At 38.5% G+C, this 14714-nt stretch overlaps 1 protein-coding gene across 1 annotated transcript in view; it reads right to left on the reverse strand.

Moving 5' to 3' along the window:
- Positions 1-14714, reverse strand: part of mtf1 (metal-regulatory transcription factor 1) — a 45809-nt gene that overhangs the window by 12143 nt on the left and 18952 nt on the right. Inside the window, exon 3 of the mRNA XM_062062359.1 lies at positions 3283-3521. Coding sequence (XP_061918343.1) covers positions 3283-3521 — 239 coding nt within the window. The remainder of the gene's footprint in view (positions 1-3282; positions 3522-14714) is intronic.

Consider the following 14714-nt stretch of genomic DNA (forward strand, 5'->3'; position numbering starts at 1 on the left):
AGAAAAAGGAGAGTGTGGAATCCAATGAGCCAGCTTGTACCTAAGTTACGGTCAGAGCGAAAAAAGATACGTCCATCACTGCCTCTCAAGTCCTTCACTGTAACGTTCCTCACCTACGAATCTTTCATCCTTGCTCAAATTAATGGGGTAATCGTCACTTTCTCGGTCCGAATCTCTCTCGCTCCATTGTAAACAACGGGGAATTGTGAGGAATACTAGCTCCTGTGACGTCACGCTACTTCCGCTACAGGCAAGGCTTTTTTTTTATCAGCGAGCAAAAGTTGCGAACTTTATCGTCGATTTTCTCTATTAAATCCTTTCAGCAAAAATATGGCAATATCGCGAAATGATCAAGTATGACACATAGAATGGATCAGCTATTCCCGTTTAAATAAAAAAAAATCATTTCAGTAGGTGCTATGTGCTATGTTAACCAGGGGTCTCAGACACACGCACCGGCATGCACTTTAATATGGAAATTTGATGTTAGTGCGGCCCGCGAGTTTTGAATGAATGGCGCTTGATAGCGTCATACTTGCCAACCCTCTCATTATTTCCGGGAGACTCCCGAATATCAGGGCGTGATGGCACTGCTTTTGGCGCCCTCTACAGCCTGCCCAAACAGTGTACCTGCTCGACCACATGTAGAATGCAGCTTCAGCTTGCTCACGTAAAACAACTTTAACACTGTTACGTTACAAATAAGCGCCACACTTTGAACCCACACCAAAAAAGAATGACAAACACATTTCTGGAGAACATCTGCACTGTAACACAACATAAACACAACACAACAAATACCCAGAATCCCATGCAGCACTAACTCTTCCGCTCAACCGACGCACGGAGGGGGGGGGGGGGGTGTTGATGTGTGGGGGGGGCTTGGTGGTAGCGGGGGTGTATAATCTAGACCGGAAGAGTTAGGGCTGCATGGGATTCTGGGTATTGGTTGTGTTGAGTTTATGTTGTGTTACGGTGGGATGTTCTCCAGAAATGTGTTTTTCATTCTTTTTTGGTGTGGGTTCACAGTGTGGCGCATATTTGTAACGTAACAGTGTTAAAGTGGTTTTATACGGCTACCGTCAGTGTAAGCTGTGTGGCTGATGACTAAGTATGCTTTGCTGTCTCCTACGTGTGCAAGTAAAAGCTACATACAACATGTGGCCGGGCTGGAACGCTGTTTGTAAATGCTATTGAGAACAATTACTGCAGTGCAATTAGGGCACACCCTTAATTTAGTAATTAGAGTGAAAATAGGATTATATTTGCCCTGGGAGTTATCTAGGAGAGGCACTGAGATCCATAAGTCTCCTGGGAAAATCGGGGGGTCGGCAAGTATGCAGCTGAGCCGCATCAGAGTGGTCAAAGAGCCGCATGCGGCTCCGGAGCCGCGGGTTGCCGACCCCTGTACTAGATATACCATCACCCGTAAAAGATAAACATAAATTTTTGAGGTATTTACATTATTAAAAGTTAAATTGTTAGTTAACTTTAGAGAAACAACATTTTACAAACTGATATAAGATGTCCATTGCACTATTTCTCAGAAAGTAAAAGTTAAACTTCATTGTTTTACACTTCTTAAACTAATGTTAACATTGTCTCTTTAATGACACTCAATTTTGATAATTTTTTTTAAATAATTGCTTGAACAAGGGGATGTTTATGCACAATGCTTTGCACTTAAAAATACATGTAGTCACCATAGAGGCAAGAATGAATGATTTAGAAGTACAAAACCCAAAACCAGTGAAGTTGGCACATTGTGTAAATGGTAAATAAAAACAGAATACAATGATTTGCAAATGCCTTTCAACTTATATTCAAATGAATTGACTGCAAAGACAAGATATTTAACGTTTGAACTGAGAAACGTAATTTTTTTTGCAAATAATCATTAACTTAGAATTTAATGGCAGCAACACGTAGCAAAAAAGGTGGCATAGGGGCATTTTTACCACTGTGCCTTTCCTTTTAACAACACTCAGTAAACGTTTGTGAACTGAGGAGACCAATTTTTGAAGCTTTTCAGGTGGATTTCTTTCCCATTCTTGCTTGATGTACAGCTTACGTTGTTCAACAGTCCGGGGGTCTCCGTTGTGCTATTTTAGGCGCCACACATGTTCAATGGGAGACAGGTCTGGACTACAGGCAGGCCAGTCTAGTACCCGCACTCTTTTACTATGAAGCCACGCTGTTGTAACACGTACAGAATGTGGCTTGGCATTGTCTTGCTGAAATAAGCAGAGGCGTACACTTGTAAAGAACATAATGTCATGGCTGTCTTGAGTTTCCAATCATTTCTACGACTCTTATTTTTGTTGTGATGTAGTGATTGGAGCACATACTTGTTGGTCACAAAAAAAATTCATGAAGTTTGGTTCTTTTATGAATTTATTATGGGTCTACTGATAATGTGAGCAAACCTGCTGGGTCAAAAGTATACATACAGCAATGTTAATATTTGCTTACATGTCCCTTGGCAAGTTTCACTGCAATACGGCACTTTTGGTAGCCATCCACAAGCTTCTGCTTGAATGTTTGACCACTCCTCTTGACACAATTGGTGCAGTTCAGCTAAACGTGTTGGTTTTCTGACATGGACTTGTTTCTTCAGCATTGTCCACACGTTTAAGTCAGGACTTTGGGAAGGCCATTCTAAAACCTTCATTCTAGCCTGATTTAGCCATTCCTTTACCACTTTTGACGTGTGTTTGGGGTCATTGTCCTGTTGGAACACCCAAACTCCGGTCTGATTATTTTAGCTTGTCCTGAAGAATTTGGAGGTAATCCTCCTTTTTTCATTGTCCCATTTACTCTCTGTAAAGCACCAGTTCCATTGGCAGCTAACAGGCCCAGAGCATAATACTACTACCAGCATGCTTGACGGTAGGTATGGTGTTCCTGGGATTAAAGGCCTCACTTTTTCTCCTCCAAACATATTGCTGGGTATTGTGGCCAAACAGCTCAATTTTTGTTTCGTCTGACATCACACGGACAAAGATAAGACCTTCTGGAGGAAAGTTTACCAGTTTGAACGTTAATTATCTTGTCTTTGCAGTGTATTCAATTGAATATAGGTTGAAAAGGATTTGCAAATCATTGTATTCTGTTTTTATTTACCATTTACTCAACGTGCCAACTTCACTGGTTTTGTACAACCCTTGCAAGACCTCAGACAAATTCAAAAGTGTTGAAAAATAGGGGATGTTGAAAAATGTGACAATTCGAAAAGAGACACAGCAGCTAAAGACCACATGGTGTTGAAATGAAGCAGCTCACCTGTAAAGAGTGTTGAAGGCCTTCTCGCAGCCCTGCACGTCACACTCAAAGGGCTTCTCCTTTGTGTGCACGCGGACGTGGATCTTGAGGCTGTACGAGGTGAGGAAGGCCTTGCCGCAGCCTTGCTGATTGCACACAAAAGTGTACTCTCCCCGATGAGTCTTCTGGTGCGTCCGCAGGTTGCCTGCCGTGCTGTACGTCCTCGTGCAGCCTCCGAACATGCACTGGTAGCGTTTTACCTGACACGCGTGGATACAAAAAGGGGATTGAGTGTCACGAGAATAGCGATTTTTAAAACAGTAAAAGCAGACTCAATTTGATGATGAGGCTGATCTATGAAGTGTGACCTAGGGCTGGGTGATAAAACTACATCAATATAGGGCTGGGCGATATGGCCTTTTTTTAATATCTCAATATTTTTAGGCCATATCGCGATACGCGATATATATATCTCGATATTTTGCCTTAGCCTTGAATGAACACTTGATACATATAATCACAGCAGTATGATGATTCTATGTGTTTACATTAAAACATTCTTGTTCATACTGCATTAATACATGCTCATTTTAAACTTTCATGCAGAGAGGGAAATCACAACTAAGTCAATTTAGCAAAACTGTATTTATTAAACAGTTATTAAGCAGTGGCACAAACATTCATTCATTTCCAAAACAGAAAGTGCAAGATTGTCAAAGACATTTTAAAAAAACTATAAGTGCACTTTTGTGAATGATGACACACAAGATATTTCAATAAGTGTCACATAAAAATGAGCTGCATATCAAATAGTATATGTCCTACGGCAGGGGTCACCAACGTGGTGCCCGCGGGCACCAGGTAGCCCGTAAGGACCAGATGAGTAGCCCGCTGGCCTGTTCTAAAAATAGCTCAAATAGCAGCACTTACCAGTGAGCTGCCTCTATTTTTTACATTTTATTTATTTACTAGCAAGCTGGTCTCGCTTTGCCTGACATTTTTAATTCTAAGAGAGACAAAACTCAAATAGAATTTGAAAATCCAAGAAAATATTTTAAAGACTTGGTCTTCACTTGTTTAAATAAATTCATAATTTTTTTTTACTTTGCTTCTTATAACTTTCAGAAAGACAATTTTAGAGAAAAAATACAACTTTAAAAATGATTTTAGGGTTTTTAAACACATATACCTCTTCTTTCCTGACAATTTAAATCAATGTTCAAGTATTTTTTTTTTTTTATTGTAAAGAATAATAAATACATTTTAATTTAATTCTTCATTTTAGCTTCTGTTTTTTCGACAAAGAATATTTGTGAAATATTTCTTCAAACTTATTATGATTAAAATTAAAAAAAAATATTCTGGCAAATCTAGAAAATCTGTAGAATCAAATTTAAATCTTGTTTCAAAGTCTTTTGAATTTCTTTTAACATTTTTGTTCTGGAAAATCTAGAAGAAATAATGATTTGTCTTTGTTACAAATATAGCTTGGTCCAATTTGTTTTATATTCTAAAAAAGTGCAGATTGGATTTTAACCTATTTAAAACATGTCATCAAAATCCTAAAATTAATCTTAATCAGGAAAAATTACTAATGATGTTCCATAAATTATTTTTTTAATTTTTTCAAAAAGATTCGAATTAGCTAGTTTTTCTCTTCTTTTTTTCGGTTGAATTTTGAATTTTAAAAGAGTCGAAATTGAAGATAAACTATGTTTCAAAATTTAATTGTCATTTTTTTCGTGTTTTCTCCTCTTTTAAACCGTTCAATTAAGTGTAAATATAATTCCTTATTAATAATAATATAGAGTTAAAGGTAAATTGAGCAAATTGGCTATTTCTGGTAATTTATTGAAGTGTGTATCAAACTGGTAGCCCTTCGCATTAATCACTACCCAAGAAGTAGCTCTTGCTTTCAAAAAGGTTGGTGACCCCTGTCCTACGGTGTTGATGTGGAAATAGTTGCTTCGGCATTTAGTTGGTGTGGCACCGAACGGAGATGTTGACATGTAAAGACATATTCCCGCTTGAAGCCAAACCACCGTCAGACGATAGACCCCGGGCTGTTTTTCTTGGGAATTAATTATTCCTCCATTTGTTGCCAGATCCTCACCTTCTTTCTCTCGTATCACCACTCAAACCACACCGTTAGCTGTTAGCATCACAGCTAACGATACCATGTCGCTACCTGTCTGCTCCGCGGGAGCGTGTGACGTTGCTCACGTGACAGTATGTGACGTATGTAAGAAGGTGCGCTTGTTTTAGTCTCTGTGAGAAGGAGAGACAGGAAAGAGTGAGAAACGCACGCAGTTTAATGCCCCGCAGCTAAAAGCAACTGCGTGAGAACGTATACTCGAATATCACGATAGTCATTTTCTATATCGCACAGAGACAAACCCGCGATATATCGAGTGTATTGATATATCGCCCAGCCCTACATCAATATATATCGCGATAGACATGTAATCGATACAAATAAAAAATGTGGTCAGTAAATATTTTTTTCTTTGTCGGAAGAAACAGGAATTCGCGAAGCAATGTGGTGAGCAACACAGGAAGTGATCACTAGAGATGTCCGATAATATCGGCCGATAAATGCTTTAAAATGTAATATCGGACATTATCGGTTTCAAAAAGTAAAATGTATGACTTTTTAAAACGCCGCTGTACGGAGTGGTACACGGACGTAGGGAGAAGTACAACCTATTTCCCACCAGGGACCGCTTTAATGTATGCATTATTTTCATGGACCGCCTTTCCACGTGTGGCAGATAAAAGCAGCAAAAAAAATGAGCATGAAATATCAACACATCTCTCTGGGCAAGTTTCTTTGCCAACAGATAGTCCCCAGCACGTTGATGGCATATACTCTATACTAGAGATGTCCGATATTATCGCTTTAAAATGTAATATCGGAAGTGATCGGTATCGTTTTTTTAGTTAGCGGTATCGTTTTTTTTATTAGTTTTTTTTTAAATTAAATCAACATAAAAAACACAAGATAAACTTGCAATTAGTACACCAACCCAAAAAACCTCCCTCACACTCATTCACACAAAAGGGTTGTTTCTTTCTGTTATTAATATTCTGCTTCCTACATTATATATCAATATATATCAATACAGTCTGCAAGAGGCCTACTGAAAGCCACTACTAGCGACCACGCAGTCTGATAGTTTATATATCAATGATGAAATCTTAACATTGCAACACATGCCAATACGGCCGGGTTAGATTAGTAAAGTGCAATTTTAAATTTCCTGCGAAATATCCTGCTGAAAACGTCTCGGTATGATGACGTTTGCGCGTGACGTCACGCATTGTAGTGGACATTTTGGGACACCATTGTGGCCAGCTATTAAGTCGTCTGTTTTCATTGCAAAATTCAACAGTATTCTGGACATCTGTGTTGGTGAATCTTTTGCAATTTGTTTAATGAACAATGGAGATAGCAAAGAAGAAAGCTGTAGGTGGGAAGCGGTGTATTAGCGGCCGGCTGCAGCAACACAAACACGTAGCCGGTGTTTCATTGTTTACATTCCCGAACGATGACAGTCAAGCTTTACCATTGGCCTGGGACAACAGAGACTCTTACCAGGAGGACTTTGAGTTGGATACGCATGCTTGTGGAGATGGGACAACAGAGACTCTTACCAGGAGGACTTTGAGCTGGATACGCGGTACCGTGAGTACGCAGCAGCGGCTTCCAAACATTTGATCGCTTGCCCGTACGTGCGTGCCGCTATGTGCATGTCACGTACGTAACTTTGGGGAAATATATGTGCTGTATGAACTTTACGGAGGTGAACGGTACTTTGGGCTGTGGGATTGAGTGTGTTGTGCGAGTGTTTGATTTGTATTGGCGGGTTATATGGACGGAGACGGGAGGTGTTTGTTATGCGGGATTAATTTGTGGCATATTAAATATAAGCCTGGTTGTGTTGTGGCTAATAGAGTATATATATGTCTTGTGTTTATTTACTGTTTTAGTCATTCCCAGCTGAATATCAGGTGCCACCCGCCTCTCACAGCATCTTCCCTATCTGAATCGCTTCCACTGCCCTCTAGTCCTTCACTCTCACTTTCCTCATCCACAAATCTTTCATCCTCGCTCAAATTAATGGGGGAAATCGTCGCTTTCTTGGTCCGAATCGCTCTCGCTGCTTGTGGCCATGATTGTAAACAATGTGCAGATGTGAGGAGCTCCACAACCTGTGACGTCACGCTACTTCCGGTACAGGCAAGGCTTTTTTTATCAGCGACCAAAAGTTGCGAACTTTATCGTCGATGTTCTCTACTAAATCCTTTCAGCAAAAACATGGCAATATCGCGAAATGATCAAGTATGACACATAGACTGGATCTGCTATCCCCGTTTAAATAAGAAAATCTCATTTCAGTAGGCCTTTAAAGGCACTGCCTTTGCGTGCCGGCCCAGACACATAATATCTACGGCTTTTCACACACACACAAGTGAATGCAATGCATACTTGGTCAACAGCCATACAGGTCACACTGAGGGTGACCATATAAACAACTTTAACACTGTTACAAATATGCGCCACACTGTGAACCCACACCAAACAAGAATGACAAACACATTTCGGGAGAACATCCGCACCGCAACACAACATAAATACAACATAACAAATACCCAGAACCCCTTGCAGCACTAACTCTTCCGGGACGCTACAATATACACCCCCCCGCCCACCTCAACCCCGCCCACATCAACCTCCTCATGCTCTCTCAGGGAGAGCATGTCCCAAATTCCAAGCTGCTGTTTTGAGGCACGTTAAAAAAAATAATGCACTTTGTGACTTCAATAATAAATATGGCAGTGCCATGTTGGCATTTTTTTCCATAACTTGAGTTGATTTATTTTGGGAAAACCTTGTTACATTGTTTAATGCATCCAGCGGGGCATCACAACTAAATAAGGCATAATAATGTGTTAATTCCACGACTGTATATATCGGTTGTTATCGGAATCTGTAATTAAGAATTGGACAATATCGGAATATTGGATATCGGCAAAAAAAACCTTATCGGACATCTCTAGTATCAACTACCAAGATTGGTTGCACCATCTTGCTCCCTCGCTGTTAATTATTTGAATGGAGTGAGAAGAGAAACTAAAAATAAGTGCTGCGGAGACCAAATAAATTGTTAATAAAACAGAAAAAGCCACATCAACAGTATAGCAGTTGTTTATAGACTTTTTAAAATGGACCGTAGCCAGACCAAGGCGCTCGTAATCAGTAATACCACGCCACTTTCGCCGCGCTTAATGTTTGAATAGTTCTTCTCAGGGTTCTCGGTTTACATTTTCAAATTTTGCACTATTTTGTTACACTTTATCAATAATTTCTTACATAATCCTTATTTTTTAAGCTTAATTTTTTAAGCTATTGTTATTTGGGTTTTTTCCAGGGCTGTGTTGACATCTCCTTTCCTTTCTGCCTTGACAGCGGAGGGGATTATAGTCAGAGCAAATGTAAATTTGAAATAAAAATGTTTACATTTAACATGTTTTTGTCCTGGTCCTTATTTTCGATAGGCCATAAAAATACCAATAGTTATCGATATCGACCGATACAAAACACTCATATTGTGATTAGGGCTGCAACTAACGATTAATTTGATAACCGATTAATCTGTCGATTATTCGATTAATAATCGGATAAAAGAGACAAACTACATTTCTATCCTTTCCAGTATTTTATTGAAAAAAAACAGCATACTGGCACCAAACTGTTTTTGATTATTGTTTCTCAGCTGTTTGTACATGTTGCAGTTTATAAATAAAGGTTTATAAAAAAAATATAAATAAAAAATATAAAAATATAAAATAATTGTCTCTGAATCGATGACTAAATTAATCGCCAACTATTTTTATAATCAATTTTAATCGATTAGTTGTTGCAGCCCTAATTGTGATGCAGTTTTCAGCCATATTGCCCAGCCCGAATGTGATCTTTACAAAGAACTTGAACACATTGAATTAGCAGAGAGGGCAGCACAATACATCTGTTTTATAACATGAATGCCTACAGCGGTGTAGCGGCCTTCTGCTTCACTCAGTCATCACGGTCATTCATATACATAAACCAGCCTTAAGGCAAGCAACATTAAATTAGTCCTTTTTCTTTTCAGTAAAAATGTCTCTTCTGTTTAGAAGACAGCAAAAAAAAAAAAGAGGAATGCGGAAGTTCTAAGCTAACAGACAAAACCAGGGCTAGTGAAGAATGACTGTTGGGTGACCATTTTCTTGCAATAAAATATCAAAGTCAATACAGTTGAACCTTTGATGCAAACACCAGTAATGCTGTGCTATTTGGCATTTTACTTCGACAAATATCCTTCTAAAAGAAGGCACGTCAGCAAATCTTGTCAACGATTACGCATGCACCTCCTGGTACCCTAGCACCTCCAAAACCCTCAAATCTAAACTCCAAACATCTCAGAACAAGCTAGTCAGGTTACTTCTAGACCTCCACCCCAGATCCCACCTCACTCCTACCCACTTCTCCAAAGTGGGCTGGCTCAAGGTGGAGGACAGAGTTAAACAACTTGCACTGAGCCTAGTCTATAAAATCCGCTACACCTCCCTGATACCGAAGTACATGTCAAACTACTTCCTTAACGTAAATGACCGCCATAACCACAACACCAGGGGGTGCTCCACTAACCACGTTAAACCCAGATTCCGAACTAACAAAGGTCTTAACTCATTCTCTTTCTATGCCACATCAATGTGGAATGCGCTCCCAACAGGTATAAAAGAAAGGGCATCTCTATCCTCCTTCAAAACCGCAATAAAAGTTCACCTCCAGGCAGCTACAACCCTAAACTAACACCCTCCCCGGATTGCTAATAATCAAATGTAAACAATCAAATGCAGATACTTTTTCTTTTTCTTATGCCTTCTGATCTCTCTCTCTCTCTCTCTCTCTCTCTCTCTCTCTCTCTCTCTATGTCCACTACTTGATGTCCATATCCCCCCCCCTCCCTCCACACCCCTGATTGTAAATAATGTAAATAATTCAATGTGATTATCTTGTGTGATGACTGTATTATGATGATAGTATATATGATAGTATATATCTGTATCATGAATCAATTTAAGTGGACCCCGACTTAAACAAGTTGAAAAACTTATTCGGGTGTTACCATTTAGTGGTCAATTGTACGGAATATGTACTTCACTGTGAAACCTACTAATAAAAGTCTCAATCAATCAATCAATCAATCAATCAATCAATCTACTTTGCTCGTGTTTGGCGTTTTCTTTGGCTTTTTTTTTTTGCAACGACTTACTCCAATCTTAGATAAAAACGGACTCACATTCAAAGCAAAAAGGGGTCATCATTCATCAGCAAGGCTTCACCATGCGTCTGATCACATGTTAAAATTAAAGTAGACCATTTTGGTGTTTTATTTTCCTATATTCAAACTGTTCAAATTGTGTGTAATGTTAAAGTGGCCGAAAATATCAAATATACTTAAATATAGTTAAAGACCTACTGAAATGATTTTTTTTAAAAATTTAAACGGGGATAGCAGATCTATTCTATGTGTCATACTTGATCATTTCGCGATATTGCCATATTTTTGCTGAAGGGATTTAGTAGAGAACGACGACGATAAAGATCGCGACTTTTGGTATCTGACAAAAAAAGCCTTGCCCCTACCGGAAGTAGCGTGACGTAGTCAGTTGAACATTTCCGCAAAGTTCCCTATTGTTTACAGTGATGGCGGCCAGAAGTGAGAGCGATTCGGACAGAGAAAGCGACGATTTCCCTATTAATTTGAGCGAGGATGAAAGATTTGTGGATGAGGAAAGTGCAAGTAAAGGGAAGATGCTGTGAGAGGCGGGTGGGACCTGATATTCAGCTGGGAATGACTACAACAGTAAATAAACACAAGACATATATATACTCTATTAGCCACAACACAACCAGGCTTATATTTAATATGCCACAAATTAATCCCGCATAACAAACACCTAGATGTTTGTTATGCTAGCTCCTAGCTCCCGTCCATATAACCCGCCAATACAATTCAAACACCTGCACAACACACACAATCACTCAGCCCAAAAGGACCGTTCACCTAACCCAAGGTTCATAAAGCTTATATATTTACCCAAAGTTACGTACGTGACACGCACGTACGGGCAAGCAATCAAATGTTTGGAAGCGCAGCTGCGTACTCACGGTACCGCGTCTGTGTATCCAAATCAAAGTAATCCTGGTAAGAGTCTCTGTTGTCCGAGTTCTTCGATCTTGACTGCATCTTTCGGGAATGTAAACAATGAAACACCGTCTGTGTTGTGTTGCTGACTTCCCTCGCAAAATACTCCGCTTCGCACCGACAAATTTCTTCTTTGCTTGCTCAGCTTCTTTCTCCATAATGCAATGAACAAATTGCAACAGATACACCAACACAGATGTCCAGAATACTGTGGAATAATGAGATGAAAACAGAGCTATTTTGTATTGGCTATAATGGGGGACGGATACTTCTGTTTCACTGGCTACGTCACGCGCATACGTCATTCCCAAAGGCGTTTTCAACCAGAAGTTTAGCGGGAAATTTATAATTGCACTTTATAAGTTAACCCGGCCGTATTGGCATGTGTTGCAATGTTAAAATTTCATCATTAATATACAAACTATCAGACTGCGTGGTCGGTAGTAGTGGGTTTCAGTAGGCCTTTCAATAAAACCCCTGCCTTGTTTTTAATGAACACTTTGGCCTACTATGCAACTATTTTAATGTTGGTCATTATAGTGGTACAAGAAGAGCAAAGTTTTTCCTGAGGTGGTACTTGGTGAAAACGTTTTTAGAACCACTGTTACAAGTTTTGGAGGGCTTAACGTCTTTTTACACTTAAATAGGTATTAAGCATTTTAAAAAGTGAGACGCAAAGACCCATTTTCGGTAAATTAAGACAAAAGCAATTGATCCTGTCTCAGAACCAGCCAATGAGGTGTCAAGTTTGAAGTCACGTGACATACGTCTTACAAAGAGGCAGGCTATGCAGCACCACACGCCACAGGCCATGTAGTCTACTTTTTGTGCTTGGATCCCTTTAAACCAGGGGTCACCAACCTTTTTGAAGGCAAGAGCTACTTCTTGGGTACTGATTAATGCGAAGGACTACCAGTTTGATACACACTTAAAAAAATTGCCAGAAATAGCCAATTTGCTCAATTTACCTTTAACTCTATGTTATTATTAATAATGAATGATATTTACACTTAATTGAACGGTTTAAAAGAGGAGAAAACACAAAAAAAATGACAATAAATTTTGAAACATAGTTTATCTTCAATTTCGACTCTTTAAAATTTAAAATTCAACCGAAAAAAAGAAGAGAAAAACTAGCTAATTCGAATCTTTTTGAAAAAATTTAAAAAAAGAATTTATGGAACATCATTAGTAATTTTTCCTGATTAAGATTACTTTTAGAATTTTGATGACATGTTTTAAATAGGTTAAAATCCAATCTGCACTTTGTTAGAATATATAACAAATTGGACCAAGCTATATTTCTAACAAAGACAAATCATTATTTCTTCTAGATTTTCCAAAACAAAAATTTTAAAAGACATTCAAAAGACTTTGAAATAAAATTTAAATTTGATTCTACAAATTTTCTAGATTTGCCAGAATATTTTTTTTTGAATTTTAATCATAACAAGTTTAAAGAAATATTTCACAAATATTCTTCGTCGAAAAAACAGAAGGTAAAATTCGGAATTAAATTAAAATGTATTTATTATTCTTTATAATAAAAAAAATAAATTTACTTGAACATTGATTTAAATTGTCAGGAAAGAAGAGGAAGGAATTTAAAAGGTAAAAAGGTATATGTGTTTAAAAATCCTATAATCATTTTTAAGGTTGTATTTTTTCTCTAAAATTGTCTTTCTGAAAGTTATAAGAAGCAAAGTAAAAAAAAAAAAAGAATGTATTTAAACAAGTGAAGACCAAGTCTTTAAAATATTTTCTTGGATTTTCAAATTCTATTTGAATTTTGTCTCTCTTAGAATTAAAAATGTCGGGCAAAGCGAGACCAGCTTGCTAGTAAATAAATACAATTTAAAAAATAGAGGCAGCTCACTGGTAAGTGCTGCTATTTGAGCTATTTTTAGAACAGGCCAGCGGGCTACTCATCTGGTCCTTACGGGCTACCTGGTGCCCGCGGGCACCACGTTGGTGACCCCTGCTTTAAACCCTTTAAACAGTGGAGGTTGCTGCGCTTAAATGAAGAAAAAGGATACTTATACAATAATGTTTGATACTAAAATGTTGTAACAGACCATCTCAAAAACAGAATGACATTTTAGTTGGAATAAGACACTCAGAATGTACGTGAAAATACAGAATGCGGGACTGAAAATATTAACTACGAACAATAAAACACTGAATATAGAGAATAAATGAATGTTGCTCGACTTTCCAGATCACCTCCGTGATAGATAGCTTTTATTATCGAGCAAGATCAAAAAAGATGCAACAAACATGGTGTAACATAAACACAAAAGTTAAAAAACATCCACATATTCAATATATCACTTTTCTACAGAACTTTGTTGTAGAAATCTGCCTCCAACGGACACTTGCGTATCCGGCTTGTTGCTGTGTGAACAAGCCCCGCCCACTCTGTTCCTGCCTGATCTGCATGAAGCAGAGCTTCCTATGGTTACCGTAGTAGCCCGTATGTCACTAGGAAGTGCAGATTCTAATCATTGGAATCATTTGTATAGTTTGAAAATGTGCAGCGGGCCGCATTGAAACGTTTATTACAAACCCCGTTTCCATGAGTTGGGAAATTGTGTTAAATGTAAATATAAACGGAATACAATGATTTGCAAATCCTTTTCAACCCATATTCAGTTGAATATGCTACAAAAACAACATATTTGATGTTCAAACTGATAAACATTTTTTTGCAAATAATCATTAACTTTACAATTTGATGGCAGCAACACGTGACAAGGAAGTTGGGAAAGGTGGCAATAAATACTGATAAAGTTGAGGAATGCTCATCAAACACTTATTTGGAACATCCCACAGGTGAGCAGGCAAATTGGGAACAGGTGGGTGCCATGATTGGGTATAAAAGTAGATTCCATGAAATGCTCAGTCATTCACAAACAAGGATGGGGCGAGGGTCACCACTTTGTCAACAAATGCCTGAGCAAATTGTTGAACAGTTTAAGAAAAACCTTTCTCAACCAGCTATTGCAAGGAATTTAGGGATTTCACCATCTACGCTCTGTAATATCGTCAAAGTGTTCAGAGAATCTGGAGAAATCACTGCACGTAAGCAGCTAAGCCCGTGACCTTCCATCCCTCAGGCTGTACTGCATCAACAAGCCACATCAGTGTGTAAAGGATATCACCACATGGGCTCAGGAACACTTCAGAAACCTACTGTCA

The sequence above is a fragment of the Entelurus aequoreus genome, linkage group LG11, assembly GCF_033978785.1.
Source record: "Entelurus aequoreus isolate RoL-2023_Sb linkage group LG11, RoL_Eaeq_v1.1, whole genome shotgun sequence".
Taxonomy (NCBI): domain Eukaryota; kingdom Metazoa; phylum Chordata; class Actinopteri; order Syngnathiformes; family Syngnathidae; genus Entelurus; species Entelurus aequoreus.